The following is a 24,740-nucleotide window of genomic DNA, read 5'->3' on the forward strand; positions in this document are numbered from 1 at the left end:
TGGTAGGCAAAATTTGTTAAACAAAAATATATACGTATGCATAAATATATATGGAAACAGTTTTGTGTTTACTATAAACCTTTTACACAAATATTATGCAAGTATAAATTATGTAGAATATCTGAATTAATATAATTGCACATAATAACCAAAGAAGATCATCCTATCAGAAAACGGAATAAACTAATAGGGAATTAATTAAAATGAATGTTTAAAAGAATATGTAAATAGGCTAGATCTTTTGCTAGTGAATGCAATTCTTGAACCCATATATAAGAAAGTTGCTTTTTTCTTTTTAAATAAATAGAAAAGAGGGTTTTTAATATGAATATCAAAATATTCATATTAAAAACTATTAGTTTATTCCGTTTTCTGATAGGATGATCTTCTTTGGTTATTATGTGCAATTATATTAATTCAGATATTCTACATAATTTATACTTGCATAATATTTGCGTAAAAAGTTTATAGTAAACACAAAACTGTTTCCATATATATTTATGTATACGTATATATTTTTGTTTAACAAATTTTGCCTACCAAACTCCTCCAAAAGTCTATATTCCAAATTACATGGTGTTGACCATCTTACAATTATTCCTTTAAGTACACTGACATTCACAATTGACAGTATCTGTTTCATAGCACAAAATCATTCATTTTATTATTATATCAATCAATGAATCTATTTTGCCCTTAGATTCATTAATTGATTATAATAATTAAATGAATGATTTTGTACTATGATATAGGTGCTGTCAACATACTTAAAGGAATAAATTGTAAGATGGTCAATACCATGGAACTTGGAATATAGTTTTGTCATTTATTTGTTATATGCTCTGTAATTACATTGAGATCCATAAATTAAGGATTGGTATAAATAAAATAAAAAGTGAAATATAATTGAAAAAAACCCCAACATATTTCCACAGAAATATATATCATTAGTTATCATTGCAAAACTAGAAGATGTATTTAATTCAGTCATACGTTTTTATTAATTTTTTATGAAGTATGTTTTTATACATGGTTTGTTGAATAGAGGGAAACCCACTAAATAACTCTTCACAGACAAATGTGTATTTCTTAAAAAAACAGTTGTAAAGTTATTTTTTTTTATATGGAATGAAAAAGAATTTGGTGAAAGAAAAATGTAGATAAAAAGAAATGAAAATTTTTAAAGCTTGCAAAAATATAAATATAAAAAGGATATTTATTTATTGCAGTGTTTATACTTAAGAATTTCACCTGGTCATGACTGTGGAATGAGAGATTTTCCAACTTCTTCCCTTCTTATTCTATTTATTATTCTTTTATTCTTATTCTATTTATTATTCTTTTATTCTTATTCTGCTATTTAATTAATTTTGTTTTTGTTACAGGTTTCCCATGATTGGTTGAAGAATATAAGTTTGGATACAATTGGTGGTGGAATATCTGAAACCTCCAAGACTTTGCCCCCGGACCTCTGCGAGGAATACTTGGCAGCTTCCTGTAATTTTCTGCCAGCCGAATGGTTCAGACTTGTTGTCAGGATTGTAGCCAAATCAGATGACATGGTCGATGAGTAAGTTATTATTTAAACATTAAATCAGCCTATGCTAATTAATTTGTCTTTCTAGGTGCATATTGAAGCAGGCAGCCTTGAATAATGTGCGCCTAACACAGAAACACTAGGCTAATGTAATATTTATATTCATTTTGTTAAAGAGGTCTACTTTGTATTGAGCACTATTAAAAAGAAATTTAATTTAGTACGGCACAATCACGTTGACACACCGGTTTTTGCCAGATCACCGAAATTAAGCAACGTTGAGCCTGGCCAGTACTAGATGGGTGATCATTTGGGAAGGCTAGGCTCTGTATGTACCTTCCAGGAAGGTTAGGTGTGGGGCCAGCACCCTCACCCCGAAAAAAGAACTCCTCCCTACAAAAGCATCTACTAAGTTGTGAATAGCCTATGCTGCTCCAGGGGGTTCAAGGCTATGGATGTATTTCATTTAATCAGCATATTTGAAGTTGATTAACATATATATTGGATGGGATGGGGCTTCTTAACCATGGTAAAGGCAGTTCATCTAAGAGGAGGAAAACTGACAAAAATCTGAGCACTTTCTGATGATGATCTCTATAACGGGACTGTTTCTTTTATCTGTTTAGAGCTAATGGGGCAGATATAGCTTCTGGGCTGTGTAAAGGCAACCTATCTAAAAGAAGGTAAACTTTAACTAAAAACCTGAGAGTTGTGTATGGACCAATCGTCTCATTCAATGTGCCATCGAATCCTTTCGTACCTCTCTTAAAAAGTTGATTGCATGCTGTGCAAGTTCAATCTTACTACAAAGAGTCACGCCCAGGTACCTTTTCATGGTTTCCATTATTTTTTTCTGTGTATTCTGTCTTTGATGCACGAGAGCACAAAACCTGAAAAATCTTTGAAGGGTGGTCACACTCGGAACCAAGTAGACAGCCACCATAAAGTGTTTTAGTCATCAATGAAGAAAAAAGGTATTTTATAATATTCCTAGATATACTAACTAAATTAACATCTTGCAGACTTAGCACTTGCATAAGTTGACTTAAAAAGTTCACAAATATAAAGGGGACTCAACTATGTAATAGTGAAACTTAAATAGGGATCTAATTTAAATCGTGAAATATGAAAAAAGGGGATCATCTGCTTTGAAGAATAAAAAGCAAAAAACTTATTAGTTGAGAAGAAAGTTCTTGCTGAATTTTTAATTTTGATTTTAAACGAGGTATTTTCAAATAAGTTTTCATAATAATACTTTTACTTTATATATTATTTTAAAGAGCGTTTTTCGTTGTATCCAATCGTTTAAATTACAATTATGTCGTCTTTTCAGAACATTGAAAACAAAAAAAACAAATTTGCACAATTTTCTTATTTCAATTCAAGCTAGGCCGAAAAGCTGCTGAAGCAGTTTGCAATATCAATGAAACATTTGGCCCAGGAATCCCTACTGACCGCACAGCACAATGGTGGTTTAAATTTTGTGGCGGTGACGAGAATCTTGAAGATGATGAGCGTAGTGGTCTTTAATTGGATGTTGACAACGATCAGTTGGGAACCTTACTTGAAGCCAATCCAGGCACAACTGTTCGAGAACTTGCTTCTGAATCAGATGTAACATATACAACAATTTCCAACCACTTGAGAGAGATTGGAAAGGCAAAAAAACTTGATAAATAGGTGCCTCACGAATTGAATGACAACCAAAAGAAATGTTGTTATGAAGTGTCATCTTCCCTTCTTTTACGCAACAAGAACAACCTGTTTCTCGACTGGGTTGTGACTTGCGATGAAAATAGGGTTCTTTACGACAACCAGTGACGCTCCGCTGAATGGGTAGACACTGACGAAGTTCCACGACACTTCATGAAGCCAAAGTTACACCAAAAGAAGGTCATACTGACTGACTGGTGGTCTGCTACCGATCTCATCCATTACAGTTTTTTGAATGCAGACGAAACCATTACGGCGAAAATATACTGTCAACAAATCGATGAAATGCATCAGAAACTTCAATAACAACACTCAGCATTAGTCAACAGAAAAGGCCCAATTCTCCTCCATGGCAGTATGCGACCGCACATTGCTAAACCAACTATTGAACGAATTGGGTTACAGAGCTCTACCTCATTCACCATACTCTCTAAACCTCTCACCTACTGACTACCACTTTTTCAAATATCTCAACAACTTTCTGTGTGATAAATGCTTCAAAAACTTAAGAGATCTCAAAAACACCTTCAGCAACTTCATCACCACCAGAATGCAAGATTTTTACATTACTGGCATGTTTAATGTTGACAAAAAGTGTTCTTCTGATGGTGCTTATTTCGATCAGTAAATTTTTGTTCATCTGAATTTAAAAGTTAAAAACTGCAAAAACATTTTTGTCAACCTGATATAACCCCAAATATGGTGATTGTCACTTCTTGACAGAAGACAATCTTTCCCTTGCTTTATTGTTGATTACTCAATCATTTTCATGTATTTTGGAAATTTTTTTTTTTTTTTTTAAATATATACACATATATAAACTTATACACACACACATATATACATGTTAAGATGTGATCAAGATGCATCAATTCCTATTTTCTGTGCGAATGAAGGTGGCTCTTCAGACCAGCCCTGCTCTTACACAGTCTGTTGCAAAGGTCACACTTAAACTGAGATTGAGGGATGCCAACTGGTGCTGCTCTACTGTGGACGCTCATATGACGCTTAAGGCCTCCACTCGATTTACTGACCACAGAGCAAACAGAACATCTGTGCCCTGCAAAGTTTTCCCCATCAAAGAAAGATTGATCTCCATGTGAACGCTTGTGACTAGCTAGGCCAGCTCCGGATAAAGTCAATTTACCGCATAAATCACAGGTGTGGTTCTGCATGAAATCCTCCGACAGACATGATATATCTGACAGATTTTTCTTCCGGATATCATGCTTCATTTTTGCATGCTCATATTTTTTCTTCTCAAAACTATCACAGTGTGGTTAAAAGTAAAGAACCTTAACTCATGCATCGTGCGGCTCGTGTTAGGAAAGAAAAAAAGAGAAAATAAAAATGGCTGCCCCCTGGTATTTATGGACTGAAAATCACATGATGTGACGAGAGGGGGGAGGGGGTATGCAAATGAGATGTGGTTGGGTCTCTATAAAAGAGCCGTCTTCTTTATTTTGGTGTCAGTGTGGAAAGTGCAGAGAGAAGAGAACAGTTCGATTTGAGTTTGAGACTTTTGATCTGAGGTTGAGTTCAAATTTAACGTCACACAGCCATTTTATCAGGAGAGGAATAACCTAACTGTTGCTACGTGGAATGTGAGAACTTTGCTAGATGTCCTGGATAGTGAAAGACCTGAGTATAGGACAGCTTTTGTTGCAAGAGAGCTCACTAGGTACAGCATAGACATTGCGGCATTGTCTGAAACACGATTGAGTGGTGAGGATCAACTGGTGGAAGTGGGCTCGGGATACACCTTTTTTTTGAAAGGAAAACCATCAGGGCTGAGACGAGAAGGTGGAATTGGCTTTGCAGTGCGTTCTGATTCGGTGAAGAGGATTGAACAGCCAATCTGTGTAAGTGACAGAATTATGATGATGCGCTTCCCTCTTGCACACAGTAGGTATATGACGATTTTATCTGTGTATGCCCCTACTTCCGGACTACAACTTCGTTGTCTTCAAGTCCAATGTTAACAAATTCCTAATGAACCGCCCCCTTAAGTAAACATTTCAGCAAATCTCCTCACTAACGTAATGTACTTGCAATAACCCTTATCCCTGAGTGGCTTCCGGGCCTTGATAAGTGGTGATCACTGTGTAAAAAAACAAAAAAAAAAAACAAAAAAAACTATATATATATATATATATATATATATAGTCATCCATATACAGTACTGTTTCGTTGTTTCACAGCTCATCAGTGCGGCTAGACAAGCAACTGCCTCAAGCTAGGATCGAAACCCGGACGCCAAAATGACAGTCAAGGCTTCTCGCTATTACTTTATATGGCTGATGCTGTGTGGGTAATGAATTAACGATGTTTTGACATCGTCCAAATGCCTCTGCTCGATTTGTTTACACAAAGAGCGTCACTTAATACGCTAATGGCAATTTGTATATCACTTCCCAATATGCTCAACCCAAGATAGGGAGCATGATAGTCATCCAAATATATATATATATATATATATATATATATATCATTGTATAATGATTAGATCACTCTGACTGAAATAAAGACCATTTAAAAATAAACTGTTTAAATTCAGCGTTATTTCATGTAGTTAATGATAACTGAATGGATACAGTCTTTGCTAATCAAGCCAGAGATGGCTTATGTCGCCGGGTCCGAATCTATTGACAACACTGTTAATCATGACACCCTGCACTGAAGATTCTCGAAAGGATGAAACACTAGTGTCTGTAGGTATTTAATTATTATAGTAAATAATTATGTCAGTCCCTTTAAGAAGCTTGTTTCTTATCGTTAAGCACTTTCAGCTGAATTAAGTCGGTCAATTTAGCTCTTATGCATAGATCATCGTATAATGATTAGATCACTCTGACTGAAGTAAAAATATTTAAAAATAAAATGTTTAAATTCAATATTATTTCATGCGGTTAATGGTAGCCGAATGGATGCAGTCTTTGCTAATCCAGCCAGAGATGGCTTGTGTTGCTGGGTTCGAATCTGCACTGAAGATTCCGAAAAGGATGAAACACTAGTGTCTGTAGGTATTTAATTATCATAGTAAATAATTATATATTTGTAGGTACATAATTTTACTAAACACTTAAATAATACTGGGTGCAATGTCTTTATTATCTATCAATAATTTAGATAAATTGTTATTTCTTTCTATTTACTTTTTTTAGTTTAAATTTCTATTACTGAAGAAGACAAAAAAGGTATGAAGGGAAACATAGAAGAATCACTTCAAAATTTTTTTTTCTTTACTCCAAAGCGATGCTAAAAATGCGCATATTTAAAAAAAAAGGGAATGGGCGAGAAGGGGCAGATAAGTAATAAAAAATAATAACAAAATATCTATACAAGGCCTGCCATAACTAAGTACTTTTATTTCAACATAATAAATTTAAGATGCAAGAAATAATGGTGGGATCTTTCTATCGATCCAGTAGATATCTCACTGCTGATGCTATTCTCTATCTATATAAGAGCCAGGTACGTCCAAGGATGGAATACTGTTGCCACATCTGGGCAGGAGCTGCTAGAAAGGACTTGTCCTGCCTTGATAGAGTTCAAAATAGACTTCGTAGCCTCGTAGGAGATGTCCTTTTCTCCTCCTTGCAACCTCTATCTCACAGAAGAGATGTTGCGAGTTTGTCTCTAATGTATCGTTATTTTCATGGAAAGTGTTCAACTGAGCTTCAATCTATGGTCCCCCCTCGCCAAACTTTCACAAGAAACACTCGTCTAGCTGTAAACACTATCAATAATTTCCCCCACTCTTTATCTGTGCCTAAACCTAAACGTAGATTCCATGAACAAAGCTTCTTTCTTAGAACTGCACGCCTGTGGAATTGTCTTCCGTTTTCCTGCTTTCCGGCTGACTACAATATGGTTTTGTTCAAGTCTAAAGTAAATAAGTTCTTGATGAGCCGTTCCATATAAGTTATTAAATTTACCAAATTTTCATTACTAATGATTACTATATTGACCAACTTCTACTGTACACTCTTTAACCCTTATCCTTGAGTGGCCTCTGGGCCTTGATAATGTGGTGATGTCTTTGTAAAAAAAAAAAAAAAAAAAAAAAATGCAATGGAAACATACAAACCAACAAAAAACATGTAAACATCTGTACGGATTCCCAAGTTTGACCTGAAGACAGTCAAAGTGTTTTAGAATAACATCCAAAATGAGAATGGTAGGCTGAATAATGCAAGTAATACAATATATTTATTATAACTTGGGCTGTTTTTTGTTTCAATATAAAGAATAATTATTAAATGAGCTCCATGTGCTTCATCTATAATATAAATTTCATCTGTCTGTTTAAACGTATGTATATCTGCCTTCGGACGACAAATATCGAAAAATTGGCTAAAAACATTAATTCCTTCACCCTCAACTGGGCACTTTTTTTAGAACGAGGGGTTGCTTTTTTTTTGCTGATATTTTCGAAAATCATCCCCTCTTTTTGATTGACTAGCCTTAATTTAAACCTTTGTCACTTCTGGTTTGGCGATAGATGCAAAGATGTCACTTTTGTTTTTTCACATACTTTTTCCCCTTTATGGTACAGGTTTGAGCCTGCCTGCCTGCTTGCCACTTTTTTTTTTGTTTTTGCTCAACACACACCTTCAGACACTTGGGCAATGCCGGGTATCCAGGCTAGTCTTTTATATAGCATACTTTGGCACAAACAGCACTTGAACAATGACAGCTTGAATTTGTTTCTTAGGTTCAATGATGCTCAGGGGCCGTTAAGAACATCTCATGGGAAAAAATTGGGAAGATTCAAATCTGGTGAACGAGAGAGATTGATAGACTGATAACTACACTGAATTACATTGTGTTAGCTGTTGCAGAGGGTCGGAAAGTGAAAATACCAATCGACCGTACAACTAATAAAGTAGACACAAGGTAAAGAGGTAATAACAAAGGGAGATGACAAACACAGATGATCGGTTAAAGACAATAGATATTGTTTTATTTACCAAGAGAAAAGGTAAACTGTATGGCAATTGAGATCGTGATTCAGAATCGTCTGGAACGAGAATAGATTCTTGCGTCCCTAAGGTATGGTGACATACCTCAGGTTGATTCAAGTCAGATAAACAGGATTTGATGCTGGAAACTGGTAGCTGGATGTCAGTGGGCATTGGAGCTGATGGTTGCAGGAGTGAGCTGAAGTTGCTGGAAGCTGCGGGAACTGAAGTGGTAGGCTGTGAATCCCAGGAGGCAGACAGCAATAGAGAGTGGAGTCTGTATTGCAAACAGATAGTTTATGAATCATCCTAAAAGGGGCAGTTAGACTCACATTAATAGTTTGTGGTAGTTAGCTGTTTGGGTACTGCTGTTGCCCCTGGTTACCATGATGATTGGATGTGCTTACTTGATGATAGTCAAGTTGGATTAGGAGTCTTCTAACTCCCAGTCAAAGCAATATTTACTTCCGTCCTATTGCAGAAAAATGCAACATAAAGTCAGGAAAGTGGGAAAGGTCAAACCAGTTGCCCCTAAAGGAGGAGCATTCTGGCCTAGCAAAAATTGCATGGCCAACACCATCGGCACTCTGGTAGAGGCACATCAGAAGTAAGCAATAATCTTATTCCCCCCAGAAGTTAAGAAGCAAAAGCCTGGGAGGGTGGACCCCCTAGAACTACACAGGATATTGCAACATTAACCTCAGTCAACAGAGAAAAGGTCATTTAAGAAATGGCTGTTACTCTGTTGTTTTTGGAAAGCTAACTTCTGGCCAAAGTGGAATATTTGCTGTCAAGTCGCTGGCTTCATGGAAAGATGTTTGTTACAGCTAACTAATGACTATAATTAATTCCTAACAGGATTTTTTACAGTCAAAAGTGTTTTAGGTGTTGTGTTTATATTAATTTTGGTTCAAAATTAAAAGTGGTTTGTTTTTGCGTAGTTGCAAAAACTTAAGTTTTATGGGTTTTTATTTTTGTTTTCTTTGCGACCAAAACAAACAGAAGTTGTTAGTATGCATGCTCGGAGACGACTTTGAGGATTATCGGTCTCTGCTGATGAATGTCCATGTTTGTCAATAAAAAGTGAGAACAGTAATCTGATACACTGCGACATAACTACCCCACTCCTTCCTTCCCAAATGTGGGAGAGAGAAAGATAGACACATAGAAAACCAATCATACTTTATGTGCCCCCCTCCCCTTATGTTGCAATATTTTTGGTATACTGAGAGGGTATGATCACAAAGATCTGGATGATTTTACTTATAACCATAGGTGATAAAAATGACTCCATCAGATGCCAAATCACTTTATGAAATATACCGAATCTCTTTGAATTCTTTAGTGATAGCTTTCTGTCTTGACCTGAGAAGACTACTACGCCATGCTGTTTCCAAGTCAATTAATTATTTACTTGAAAAGCTTCTTTGACTGGGTTTATGCTACCATTTTTTTTTTTTTGCTTGGGACAACTGCATGTTTCTATTACAAAAATAGTTATAGGCTTAAGATGTGATAGCGCCTAGACACACCTTTCATGCTTGAAATGTTGCCAGTCAAAAGACAAATAATCTTTGGCCAGAAATCAGTTTTACAATTTCTCTCTAGGGTCATCTCTCACCCTTAAGTGTCGCTCAAATTTTTCTATACAAACATGATTCTCATTATGTAATATATATAATTTGATATAATCTTTTAAAGATAAATAATTTATTTTTTCTTCTTTTCTAGTGTCCTTTCAGCTCCACTCTATTGTGATCTGAAGGATTATTGCCTTTCGGAACTTCTCACTTACATTTGTCAGGAAAATCGTAAGAATCTCTATCTGAATGCATCGTCTAAAGTTGTCAGTCAGCAGAAGAGCATTCCAAGCCGACCTAAAAAAAAGGTAAGATTTTCCAAAATTTATTTAAAAAATTTTTTTTAGAATTTTTGAGATAAGGATTGATAATTTGTATTGGATTATTTAGATTACCGTTCTCATCTTGTATGTTATTCACACAACGTTTCACCAGTTGTAACTTTTGACTTTTTCAGGTGAATCTTGTTGAATTTGGGAATCTGTATAGACAAAAAGTTCTTTTTGAAATTCCGTACATATTCCTGAGTTTGACAAGATCTATTTGAAGAAGGTTGATGGTTTCATCAGTCAAAATGAATCTGAATATTCCAAATAATAGATATGGAGGAGTATGAGAAGGCTATAGCAATGCATGGAACCGGTTGTATTGGTGTGATGTATGAACAAAAAATGGACAAATTTTTTACCAGCAATACTTCAAGCAAACTACCTTTCTCTGTTATTCCAAATATTAATTCCTTTTATTTCACTTTTTTCTTAACATGATTCTAAATAATAATGTTTATTATTGAATTTGTTTGGTAGGAACAAAACTTATCAAATTATTTGGGTAATTAAAATAATATTTTTTTTCTTTCTTTTAGAAAAATATTAAAATCTAAAAAAAAAAAAAAAATAAATAAATAAAACATGAAAAAAAAAATCATATTCTGGAATTTTTTATCCAACATTTGTATTATTGTATCATAAACTGCTATTCTCATGTTGGTTGTCATCTTGTGTTCCATCGGTCTTAATTAATTTAAAATTGTATTCTTAGTATGGCCCCGCACTGATGATTGGTAATTTCTATTATTTCAATTATTCAGTCTGTTGTGTAGTAGAGAAATCAAGTATCATTTTAAACATTTCAAAATGGTCAGTCAGTTTTAATGTCCATAGATAAATCCTTGAATGATCTGTCCATGTGGTTGAATTTATATTCAGAGAAACACAGGCATGGGAAGATTTTAGTTTCTGTTAGTCTCAAAACCCAAAGGCTCATCTGTCTTTAAGCTAAGAACTATTTGTAGTTGGTTGAAAGATAAGTTTGTCCTGATTTCAGAGTCTTTGTTTGGTACAGAAACAGAGTATCATTTTAATTTTGTTAAAATCAAATTTGTACACTTTTTATTTTTTAGTTATTCATTTATTTTTGAACAAAATTAAAGCTGAAAGGATTTTCACATTACACCAAAAACAAAAGGTGATGGTAAAATATTTTTGGCATGTTGGAAGGGTATGTTTCTAGAAATTTGGTCGACTCAATTTATAACCGTGTGTGAAAAGAATGAACCAAATCAGATGCCAGAACAGCTTTATAAAATGACTTACTTTTGTTGAATACTCCAGTATACTTTCTGGATCAAAGCAAAAAAAGCTCTCCAATTCGGCTGAGTGTAAGTGAATTAAATCTTTGCATAGGAAAAGAGGATTTTTATGCTGCTATTCTTTTTTGTTTGGAACTATACCTTTCCATTTCAAGAATCACTTTACACTAAAGAGTTCTCATTTTGAATGTCATTCTCTCAGACTTTTGCTGATGTAAGCTGTAACCTATTGAAATTATCAGTGTAAATATAGATTTTAGCTGATATCTCGGTGTTAAAATTTATCAATGTTGACAGAGATTAAGTTAAGATCATGTTTTAATACTGTGAAAACTACAAGAGTTGCCTCTCTTTTGATGGTTTTAGATTCATGCTTATTTTTCAGTCACAGAAAGATTTTGATTAACTTAGAGTTACTTCCCCTTACTTTGCTCATTACTACAGGGTGGAACGATAAAATTGTTGCCTTAGAAAAGACAACATGATTCCATTTCCGTTTGATGAAAAACTGTCATTCATCAAGCTCCTGTCGGCATTTGTGGAAAAGCATGCTCTCAGTTCCGGACCCGTATTGAGGCGGTGATTAAAACTGAAGGCGACTACATTGAATAGATGTTAGCTCTACTACATAATCAAGTTACCTGAATTGATTTTTTTCAATAAAAGTTTTAAAATAAAGTTATAGTGGTGTTTTCTTTAGGGCAAGAAATTTATTGTTTCACTCTGTATATAAAATTGTGATTACGAGTATTTTCTCTCTCTTTGTCTCATAAAGTAAATAAAAACAGACATGTCTTTTTGTATCTGTGTGTTGAATGAAAAACATGCTTATGTGTTAATTTCCTTTTGTTGACGTCTGTTGCTTTTTACAATTTGAATCCTATTTAAAACAAAGAAGGTATATTTTATTTGATTCTTTACTTGAATAATTAACCATCACAACCTCCTTCAAGTGTACCTTGTTGAACTTGGAAATCTATAGAGAATTTTAAATGGAACTTTTTCTTTAATTCATGGGGGTAGCATGTTTCATTCTGTCCGCCATGTTTGGGTAGAAGTCGTAAGTAATTCGCAATTGTATTTTCTTCTTGCTTAACAAGCATTAAAGAATGAATATTTACAAAACACCTCTTTCTTAGTACAATTGGTTGTCCTGCCATTCTCATATCCTCCTAATATCAGTCATGTCACCATGAGGCATAAATGGTAGGTTCTCCTCCCCACCTTTTTTTTGTACAAAGGGGTTACCACATATCAAGGTCTAGAGGCTATTCAAGGATAATAGTTAATATGTGTATTGTAATCATTGGAACAGTAGCGTAGTAATTGTTTGGATGGAAATTTGGTGTAATTAGATTATTTACAAGGACAGTTTAATAAGAACTTGTTTACATTGGACTTGAAGATGATGATATTGCAGTCAGCTGGAAAGCAGACCAGCGGAACAGAATTCCACAAGCGGGCAGTTCTAAGAAATAAACTTTGCTGATAGAATCCACGTTTAGGTTTAGGCATCAATCGAGTTGGGGAATTTACTGATAATAATTTTGGCTAGACGAGTGTGTTTTGCAAAAGATTGGTGAAGGGGGAACCATAGATTGGGGCTCAGTGGAACACTTGCCATAAAAATGATGATAGAGCAGAGACAGGCTTGCAATATCTCTGCTGTAGGAAAAGAATTGTTTACATCATTTCATTTCACTTAGCATCTCTCCTATCATTCATCCTTCATCTTATTATCCAAAACATTTATGTACAGGTGAAGTGACTCATTCATATGTAATATATTAATGTTGGCATTCTGTATATGTTCAGCATAAATAGAGACGCTTTGATGTTATTGTAGTTCTTTTATTAAAACTGCAAAGTATTTATCTAAGCTAGTAAGGATGCCCAGCGCAGCCTGGTCATAATGTATGCTTAAATATGATATTTTAATTCTTGCAGATTTTGTATATTTTATTACAGAGTTAATGTTTTATCGATTTTTTATTTATTTTTTTATATATTATAAAGTTGCGATTTTAAAAATAAAAAAATATATCCGTATGACTTGGGTGCATCAGCTTGAATTGAAACTGGAACCAAAACGTATGAAAATATATATATATATATATATATATATGTATAACTTGAGTTCCTTCAGCTATAATCGAAACCAAAACCAGAACTTATGAAGAATTCTTCGTAAAATTATTTATAAAAAAAATAGATGACTTAAGTGCCATCATCTATAACCGAAACCCAAACTTATGAAGAATTCTTGGTAAAATTATAATATTTATTACAAGAAATGTAAGTCCATAACAATCAAACGACAGTCACTCGGATGTAAGTATGACACAAAATAAATGACACACACGCTATCCTATTAATATATAAATTATTCAATCTAGCATTTTCATCTGTGATATTATTCTCACAACATTTTTGCTGAGGTATCTGCCAACTTTTTTCAAATGCATCTTCTACAACTCTAGAATCTTTGTGGAATTTTGAATGGAACTCTTTATTTAATCCATGGAGGTAGGTTACTCTTGTTCTGCCAGCCACAACTGAGTTGAAGTCTTAAGTAATTCATAATTGTATTCTTAGTATCGCCCATACTGATGATTGAACCTTCAACCTCCAAAAGACTGTCACTTAGCACTTACATCCATTATGCTACAGGTCTTTGTACTACCCAATCTTGGTTGACTGAATGGGAGCGTTCGTTAAATAAAGGGTTCCCTTTAAAATTCTGTAGAGATTCCTGAGTTTTACAAGACAATTAAAGAAGGCTGGAGCTTACGAAAAACAGTGGCTAAGTGATTAATGGCACAGACTGAAAACCTGAGCATGCCAAGTTCGAATCCAGTTCATTCCATAGAAGCACTTTCATCAAAGTCATACCTGACTTTGTATGTAACCTCTTTGAAAGTATGGGTATTTATTTTACTTTAACTGCAACTCAACATTCATTGTTAAATTTACGACTTTTATAGGTTTTTGGATATGCTGAAAACGAATATCAAATTTAATTTTTTTATGTTTTCACTGGTGACCATGTTTTTTCTAAACTGGACAAGTACTAATGTGCATGCATTTTACAAAACACTCGTCCTCCCTATGTTAAGAATGGCGACGGCTACTGAAATTCATTAAGTAATACATTTGAAAAATGTCTTAATATCCAGAAAATTACTTCTGAAAATTTGAATGCGATATTCATATTCAGCATACCCAAAAAACTACAAAAGTCATCAATTTAAAGGTGAGTGTTGAGTTGCAGTTAAAGTAGAAATTTACCATTTATGTAAATAAAATAATGCTCAAGATGAGATCAGTAGTCTGAATAATACAAATTATTGATCTTCATCTAAAAAATTTTGCCCCCCAAAATCAGCTGGAAGTTTTTATTATTGATGCACATCTTACCAAAGCTATTTCTTGTCTTTTTTTCTTTTGCTTTGTATTCTACTTTTTGTTGAGTTTGTTATATTTTTCATTTCAGTTTTCTGACTTGTTCCGTGAAATTGTCTTTCATTTCCAACCGCATCATTACATCCGTCTTGATGGTTCCCAACCACCACTCGCAGAATCTTACCTTTCATCCTCCTCTGAGGACGGTTCCAAACAGTCATTCCCCAATGTTACGTCAACATATCTCTTCCTTGAGCTGCAGAATCACTTTATGTTACTCCAGCCATACTATCCGTATAGCTTGTGGGACGTTGTGTCCTACAGCCCTGCCCTTTTCAATGAGTCTCATGCCAAGACCTTATTTGTGCTCTATCAAATCCTTCAAGCCATGAAGTTAGGCCATAACATTGGCCTTTCAGTAGGCCACCTCAAACTGCACCAAGTTTTTGTCGATAAGAAACTCTGGATCGACACATCATTTTCTCACATCTCTTTTCTATTCGGCAACTCCTCTGGACCTCCAGTGCCAAGTGGTATGAAACCTTTGACTACACCTCCTTTAATGCTTTCATTACCAAACAGAAACAAGAAGGCTCTCATCGAAGATGCTCGGGATTTCATGGAGGCCGGCCTCTACACCATCTACTCTATCGATGATCTATCTAGCGTGGTGTCCGACTGGGTCCACTGGCGCATAAGTAATTTTAAATATCTGATGATCCTCAACCACCTTGCGGGTCGGCGTCTTGGAGACCCAAACAACCACCCAATCTTGCCATGGGTCTCTGACTTTACTTCTGAACACAAAAACTTCCGAGATCTCTCAAAGACTAAATATCGGTTAAATAAAGGTGATCGCCAGCTTGACTTGACTTATGAAGAATTGCCAGTTCTTTCTGGGGATCCAGTTCACCGTTCGCCCTACATTCCACACCATGTATCCGACGTACTATCGGACATCACCTACTATGTCTACAAGGCAAGGCAAACCTCCAAGCCCATCTTGTGTGCTCATGTGCGACCATATTGGGTCCCTAGTGAGTACCCGGCTAGTATTCAACGCATCCAGCAGTGGACGCCAGATGAGTGCATTCCAGAGTTTTTTCTGGAACCTTCCATCTTCAAATCAATGCATCATGATTTGCCAGATTTGGGAATTCCTGACTGGTGTACTTCACCACAAGATTTTGTTGAGAAACATATGTCGCTTTTGGAAAGTCCGCGGGTTTCACAGGCTTTACACAGTTGGATTGATCTGACGTTTGGACATAAGGTAAGTCATAATTATCAATGTTGAAAGATTTTCTTTGTTTTACAGCTTATCAACATTTTACAGATTATTTAATATTGAATCCCGCAATTTTGGAAAAAGTTTTTATACTTTAAGTATTCATTCATGGAAGTTTAGTTTTTTGTTTTATGGCATATCAACTCTTTTTGGGTGATTTTATGCTGAATCCAATCATTTTGGTTAAAGTTATCATGCTTCAAGTTCTTTATGTCTTCAAATATTTATTCATAGAGTTTGGTTTGGTTGTTTTGTAGAGAAAAATTGTACTTTTTGTTTTTGACTTTGTCGAACATGATTGAAGTTAGCAAAGGGAAAAGATAGAAAAAATGACATCAATGTTTAGTGCATTTTAGGTCACACAACCAGTATCTTCAGACAGCCTGGTCTGGTAGCACCATAAATGGTAAATGAACATTTAAAGATAATAGAAAAATTATATAATTAATTTTAATTCGATAAAAAGAATGAAAATGAATTGGTAAATAATGATTTTTATAAATTTAAATGAAATAGAATTTTTTAAAAACGCATTTTAGCTTTGCAATTGCTTTAATGCAACGTTTGCAAATTCTCTAGTCATTATTTGTTTAAAAGATAAAGAAATATATCAAGATTTACAAAATAAAATAACAAAAACAAGTAAAGAATTTAAAGTTTAATTATTAAATATTTTAGGGTTTTGGCACAATTGCCATCCTTTTTTTTCAGCCCAGTTAATAATTTTTAATTTCATTTGATTATTTTTTTTTAAACCTTTATTCTTTCAGTTTTTAATTTTTTAAAATGTTTTTGAACTTGACTCAAATTTTACAATAAAATTTAATAATAAAAAATTATTTAAAAAAAACTTACACACATGTATGGAGTTGACTTGGTAATTGTTTCTCTTGGAAATATAAGAAGCAAAACATTAATATTTTTGATTTAAAAATGTTTTAAAGAATTTCATAAAATCAAACTTACTGGAAACTAAATTTTATAAAAATGGATTATATTGCTTGATTTCTAGAATAATGGCTTCTCTAAAAAAAATGCTTTTTTGGATGCATAAATGTATATATGTTATATAATATATCCCAGGTTACGCTGGAATGTTGGAAATTGAAGTTGCTGGCAGGTTGGTTACTGCAAAGAATGCTTCAAGGGGTTAAGGTTGACGTATGTCAAATGGGTAGCTAGGGTCAGTGATGACAACTGAGGGTGATTGAGTTTGTGTGAAAGAAAACGATGCATAAAAAAGAAAGAGATCTGGTTCGAATGAAAATGCAGTCGGTTTTCTGAGTTTGGACGAAGTGGATGTCTTGGTTAGATGCAAAGATGCATCGAAGAAAGAAACAGAAGAAAGTTTAAAGGTTGACAACGTAATGCTTCCCACCCCGTTCACTCATTAGATGAAATAAAGAAGCCATGCTAGAAATCGGTGTTATATTTCTTTGTAAGATTTCTTCCAGCATCCCCAAAAACTGAAAACAGGAAAAAAGGTATGATGACTTTATCGAAATACATATACATACACACACTAGAAGGGACATGACCACATGTATAGATATACATACATGGACAATCATGGTGCATACAAGCATAGACACTAAATAAAAGACATGCGTTACAAACACAGATATGAATAATAAATAATAATAATGATGATGATAATAATAATAATAATGATGATAATGATGATAATAATAATCATCATCATCATCATCATCATCACCAGAAAGAAAACCTCCTCCCCCCCCTCACAACGTTACACATATAACTTGACTTCAGTTTATGTACACAGTAAATATAGACAGATTAATTTCAAACCTATATTACGAAGACTTTAAAACAGTGCACCACCATTTGCAAACATGTCTGCTTATACAGGGTGAGTCACGGAAAACGGATGTTTTCAGAACGTGTTTGGAATGTGTTTAGTAAATGTTTTTATGTACATTATAAAATTTTTGTTGAAATATTTGCAGAGTTTTGTTTTCCTTTAAAACATCCGTTTCCCGTGACTCACCCTGTAGTATTAGAGTAAAGCAGTACTTTAAGTAATTTTTATAAATGAAAAATGTTTAAACACCAGTACAACAATCAAGTAATGTTAAGAAATGCATATGCTAATATTTATGTTAGAAGAAAATAGATGGAAAAATGGTGATATATGTTTTTTATTGATAGAGTAAGCTGATAAATAGATATTGATTTTTCTGATGTATTGCTATATGGGTCTAAGTGGAAAAATCCAACAAGATAATTTTATATTTTAGATGCAAATATATCTTTAAATAAATTAAATTACCTGAATTAATTCAGTTTTAGAATGATAAGAATGGCTATAAATTTTCTACTATGCTTTCTAATGTTAGCAATTATATAATTATTTTTTACTAGCATGACAATATAGAAATTCCATGATGCTTTCTACTGTATAATTTATTATCTATATAAATAAAACAGTACATGTATGTGTGTGTAAATATCTAACAGGTAAACTATACTGGTCACATAATACTGCAATTCTCGGGAAATAATATTCATGCACCAAGGATGGTTAATAGCGAGTAATATCTTTGTTTACATGTATATCACGTACAGACATCAGCAAATTTGCATGCAAAATTTTCATTTCCATTAGCTGACAATTTTGTTTTTGATGCGGTAAATGTTTCGTTTAGGTCCACCTCCACAATTTTCTTTAAAATGACGACATTTATAGGTTTTCGACTATGCTGAATACGAAAATCGCATTGAAATGTTGCAGAGATAAGTAGTTATCAAGATAGAAAAAAATGCATTATGCATGGTAATTTTGGCGGCCATTTTTTTTTTTACGCACATTTTTTTCCTTCGTGTAAAATTCTGATTGCTTAGGGCGCGCATGCGCGTAAAAAAAATGGCCGCCAAAATTACCGTGCATAATGCATTTTTTTCTATCTTAATAACTACTTATCTCTGCAACATTTCAATGCGATTTTCGTATTCAGCATAGTTGAAAACCTATAAATGTCGTCATTTTAAAGAAAATTGTGGAGGTGGACCTAAACGAAACATTTACCTTTGATGCACATGTGCAGATTTGCCTCATTCCTTCAACAACATCAGGCTGGAACGTTAGATGTTTTGATTTCAATTCTAGCTGATGACACCAACTCATTTTTTTTTCATGTCTTTTGTATTAATAAATAAAAAATGAAATAATATGTAAATTTTAATCACGGTTTTGAATTTGTAAATATGAAGAAAAATCTATATAAGAAAAATAAACCATTGAAAAAAATATTCTCTTTGAAATAATAAATGTCAGGATCAATACTATTAAGAAAAAAAAAATCCTTTTTTTCCTTCTATAAAATTTTCAGAAATAAACAACTAATCTGTTCTTTTTTTATATATTTAAAATTGTAGCAATTTAATTCTTTTTAAAGCAATAAATATTCTGTCTTTTTACCATGAAAATAACACTGGGTAACAATTTTTTACTTTTTGAATGTTGCATAGATTTGTTGCATAGATTTCAACAACTGACTTGGGGTATTTTACACTGCTTAATCAGGAAATCACATTCGTTTTTCACCATCAGGTCAAGTTTTTGTGCTTTTTTTTTACACAGGAATCATCACTTATCAAGGCCCAGAGGCCATTCGAGGATAAGGGTTATGGAGTATACAGTAGTCAATGGGATTATAGCATAGTAAACATAAGTAGTGGGAATTTTGTAAATTGGATTACTTAGGGAGACGGTTCATCAAGAACTTGGACTTGAGGACAATCAGATTGTAATCAGCTGGAAAGCAGGCAAATGGAAGAAAGTTTCACAGGCATGCAGTTCTAAAAAAGAAGCTTTGTTCATGGAATCTACATTTAGATTTAGGCATAGATAAAGAGTGGGGGAAATTATTGATAGTGGTTTTGGCGAGACGAGTGTTTTTCATGAAAGTTTGGTGAGGGGGGGGGAAACCATAGATTGAAGCTCAGATGAGCATTTGCTATGAAAATAGCGATAAAGCAGAGACAGGCTTACAACATCTCTTCTGTGGGAAAGAGGTTGCTAAGTTGATTTAAAAAAAACCCCCAAAACTCAGATCTTGTGACAAAATCGATTACATTTTTGTGGCATTATCAGCTGATTTCTGTCAATCTATATCACCCTAAATATGTTTTTAAGAGAAAAATAAAAAAAATTATTGATTACTTGATAGATTACTGTAAACAGAATGGTTGCCATTGATAAACGTAAGTCCACATAAATTGCAATGTTAATTCACAATTGCTCTAACTTCAGGGATTCAACTTCCATTTCTTTGAACTCCTGGAATGCTCAGCAGAGGGAAGGTCTCTTTTCAGATTCCAACAATAGTCAGCTGTAATGACTGCATCTCAGCGACCCTGATATCTGTTTTACATCTCTTTCAGGTTCTGATGAAATCTCTCGCCCTTCTTGTCTCTCATTGAACCCAGGTTCTCACAAAACCTGTCAATATATGAAAATAGGTAGTGCATCTTGATGCTCATGTTGTAGCCTAGGTTTCTGAAAGCTGTCAGCATGTTAAGTTCTGTGTAGGTTCTGGCTTTATCGTTGACAAGAAAGTTTTTCACTATGAGAACAAATGCCTTCCATGCTTCCAGTCCCACTTCCTTTATTGAGTTTTGGAACTCTGGATCTCTGAACTGCCGGATCTGAGGACTGTCAAAGATACCAGCTTTCAACTTCACCATTTTCAATCCTAGAAAAGGCTAGCCCAAGTAAGTGAAACAGTCACCATTCTTGTCCAAACCCTTAATGAACTGCTTAATTAAGCTGAGCTTGATGTATAATGGTTGGAAGAGCATGTCTATCCACCAGAGGATCGTTGATGACATCCCTTTTTGCAAGGCACCAATTCTTCCCTCACAGGCCAATTTTTGGAAGATTTCAGGGTTTTGTGACCTCAAACTGATCCATTTTTGGATAATTACCTAGAACTATCAGACCTAATTACTTCTTGTTATTAAATTAATCATTTCCAATTAAACATGGAATTTTACTCCTCACCAACTTTTTTTTAAAATGCTCCACATGTGTATAAAAAATGTAAAAAGCAACATGAGGCCATAGCTCAAAAACTTGATCTGATTAAGCAAAACGAATGCGATTTTTTGATTCAGCGTATCAGACTCATCCTAAATCAGTTGAAAAAATGCAGACAACTAATTTGTTCTTGACCAGTGAAGTAAATAATATTCTTTAAATTGATGAAATGAATGCCATTTTTTTTTTTAATGTATTTATTTAAAATTTGACTGTTTTAGTTGATGGAATGATGTAATTCGATTTTAGAACAATTCATTTTAAAATGGTTAAAGTCATTTTTTTACATTGGTGATATCAAATTAATCATCTTTGCTCATCTGATGATTACTTCGGGACAAGATCAAAGTGTAGTATCTGTTCTTCAGATGCTGCACTTCTATTTCTTGTTCTCTTTCGGTGGAGGAGAAATTCTTCACGACTGAGACAATTTTTATTTTTGTACCTTTTCTCCACGTTAAAAAACGACCCTGGTGTCTAACTCTGTCCCGTGGGGAGGCATAGTAAATAGGTACAATAAAAAAAACTTATATGAAAATTTTAAAAACGTATGTACAAACATGAAGTCGCTCAGAGTATTATTATATAAATTCATCACTGGTATTGTTATATATTAATATCCTTTTTTTTCTTTTTTTTTTTTTTTTAAATTTTTTTTTTACATAGGCGTCACCACTTATCAAGGCCGATAGGCCACTCAAGGATAAGGGTTAAAGAGTGTATAGTAGTCAAAAGTACAATATAGTAATGGAAGTTCGGTAAATTTGTTAACTTAAGTGGAACGGCTCATCAGAAACTTGTTCACATTGGACTTGAAGACAACCATATTATAGACAAGTAGAGATTATGTTAACCAGTATGAATTTTGGTGAGGATCACATTAGTACATGTCAGGACAATCTGGCAGCAAATGGAAATAGACCCAGCTGCAAGTGGCATAATTGCTGTAAGTATTCAACGGTCAGTTCTCTAGACAAAATCTCCTAAAAAGTCAGGTGTCAAATGATATGAGATAGAAATTACGTCACATGTTCGGGGAAGAGAACAGAATTTCTAGAAATTGAATCGGGGAAGCAAGAGAGGTGAGATGTGCCTAAATATATAGATAGAATCTAAGTGAATATTGCCTCGAGATTGCCCATACGTTGACCATCTTAAAACTAAGTAAGAAAATTAAGTAATAATCTTTGTGGTCTCTTCCCCTAAGAGCAAACTCTCTGAATAAAGCCTTTAAAACCCCAGTGTCTCCATTGTGTCCATGCACGAGTAGATTCGTCTAGAGTTAAACAGAAGATTACAACCACGAGGGAATTAACAGTCACGCATCAGAGAATGAAGACCAGTGACCATGCACGTATGTAAAAAAAACTTTGTTTTGTTGATGGGTGATGATGTACATGGGCACAAGTATGCATTTGTTGGAAACGACGTGTGTGAACAGTTTGCTTAACTTTAGTTTTTGAAAGTGTTACAGTATTACTTGTTATATAATAAAAGGGCAATGTCTGGTCATCCTGCTAGAAAAGAAAATAAATTTGTGAATTTGTTATGATTGTCTCATTTTGATTAAAAAAATATTTTGTCCCCCCCCCCCCCGCCCCCTGACAAAAGGAGGGTGGACCTGTAAATTCACCCTTGTCTATTCATCCGTTTGTCTGTCCACACTTTTCTCAATAACTATGCCTTGGAATTTTTTGAAATTTTGCGCAAACATTAAACATGATATGAGTAAAAAAGTAACAATGGATGTTCTGGGAAAACTCCATGCGGTCCCCTAGGGGTGCTTTTCGGAATAAAATGGCTAAAATTAACACTTTTGTGCTTATTAAAAAAAAATTGATGCCTTGGATTTTTATAAAACTTTCTGAAAACTTGTAACTGATTTCTATATAATTTTGTTTGTCTATACATTGCAATAACTCTTGGGTGTGCCCCTAGGACTCTTTTAGGGCTAATAAAAATGCTCCATTTTTGGGACTATTTTACCATATTTGTCCAAAATTTTTGTGTATGTATATTTAGCAGTTTTGCATGGTGCTGAACTCAAATTTAAATCTATTAAGGCCTGGGGGACTTTAGGGCTAAATGGGAGGGGGGCAAATGATGGACTTAGTCATTTCTTTTTTTGCATGGTGCAGAAGTCAAATTTACATATGTTAAGGCCTAAAACTTCACCGTTTGTTCATTTTCACCAGGATTTGACTTTTGGGGTTAAATGAGGGTGTGTGTGCAAATGCTGAACTTAGTCATTTTTATTTTATGCCTCGTTCACTGTTCACTCATGGGACTATGCATGCTTCACTTGTTATTATTGTTTCTTTAATGTATATATATATTTTACATATATATATATTGATATATATTGTTTTTCTTTCTTAATTTGAATTTTAGCTCAGTGGAACAGCCTCTGTAGAATCAAAGAATGTTCATTTGCAGTTGGTTGACAATCACACGCATGTGACCAATTGTGGCGTAGTCCAACTCTTTGCTAACCCTCACCCACAGAGGATTTTACCACCCAAAAAACGGTGCAGTTCTTTTGGTTCAATCCTGGTAAGTGTTATATTTTTTTTTTTTTTTTTTTTTTTTTTTTTTACAAAGGCATCACCACATTATCAAGGCCCAGAGGCCACTCAAGGATAAGGGTTAAAGAGTGTACAGTAGAAGTTGGTCAATATAGTAATCATTAGTAATGAAAATTTGGTAAATTTAATAACTTATATGGAACAGCTCATCAAGAACTTATTTACCTTAGACTTGAACACAACCATATTGTAGTCAGCCGGAAAGCAGGAAAACGGAAGACAATTCCACAGGCGTGCAGTTCTAAGAAAGAAGCTTTGTTCATGGAATCTATGTTTAGGTTTAGGCACAGATAAAGAGTGGGGGAAATTATTGATAGTGTTTACAGCTAGACGAGTGTTTCTTGTGAAAGTTTGGCGAGGGGGGACCATAGATTGAAGCTCAGTTGAACACTTTCCATGAAAACAACGATACATCAGAGACAAACTCGCAACATCTCTTCTGTGAGATAGAGGTAGTAAGGAGGAGAAAAGGACATCTCCTACGAGGCTACGAAGTCTATTTTGAACTCTATCAAGGCAGGACAAGTCCTTTCTAGCAGCTCCTGCCCAGATGTGGCAACAGTATTCCATCCTTGGACGTACCTGGCTCTTATATAGATAGAGAATAGCATCAGCAGTGAGATATCTACTGGATCGATAGAAAGATCCCACCATTTTTCCAGCGGCCTTGGCAACAGATTTGATATACGTGCTCCATTTAAGATCAGGAGTAATGGTCAAGCCCAGAAGCTTGTCAAAACTTGAGGCCTCCTGAAGACGAGAGCCATTCATTTCAATTGATGACAAATGTGGATTAAAATGTTGATGATGTAAAGAGAGAAGCTTGGTTTTAGATGCATTAAAAGTAACCAGCCACTCCTTTCCCCATTGTACTACATGCTCAAGATCAGAGGAGCGAGAATTGGAGAGTACTTGCTCGTTTACTGTCTTAGATGTGGTACCATAAATGGTAGTGTCGTCAGCATAAATGTCTACAAATGATGTAAGGATATGATTTGGAAGATCATTAATGTAGATC

The 24,740-nt window shown here is 34.4% G+C and overlaps 1 protein-coding gene across 1 annotated transcript in view; it reads left to right on the forward strand.

Annotated features, from left to right (window-relative positions):
• LOC145256214 (WD repeat-containing protein 81-like) overlaps nt 1-24,740 on the forward strand; it is a 131,103-nt gene that overhangs the window by 20,746 nt on the left and 85,617 nt on the right. The window contains exons 2-5 of the mRNA XM_080114830.1: nt 1,386-1,570; nt 9,946-10,102; nt 14,879-16,060; nt 23,529-23,690. Coding sequence (XP_079970956.1) covers nt 1,386-1,570; nt 9,946-10,102; nt 14,879-16,060; nt 23,529-23,690 — 1,686 coding nt within the window. The remainder of the gene's footprint in view (nt 1-1,385; nt 1,571-9,945; nt 10,103-14,878; nt 16,061-23,528; nt 23,691-24,740) is intronic.

Source organism: Euprymna scolopes, chromosome 32 (genome assembly GCF_053919585.1).
Source record: "Euprymna scolopes isolate OS-2025 chromosome 32, ASM5391958v1, whole genome shotgun sequence".
NCBI classification, from domain to species: domain Eukaryota; kingdom Metazoa; phylum Mollusca; class Cephalopoda; order Sepiida; family Sepiolidae; genus Euprymna; species Euprymna scolopes.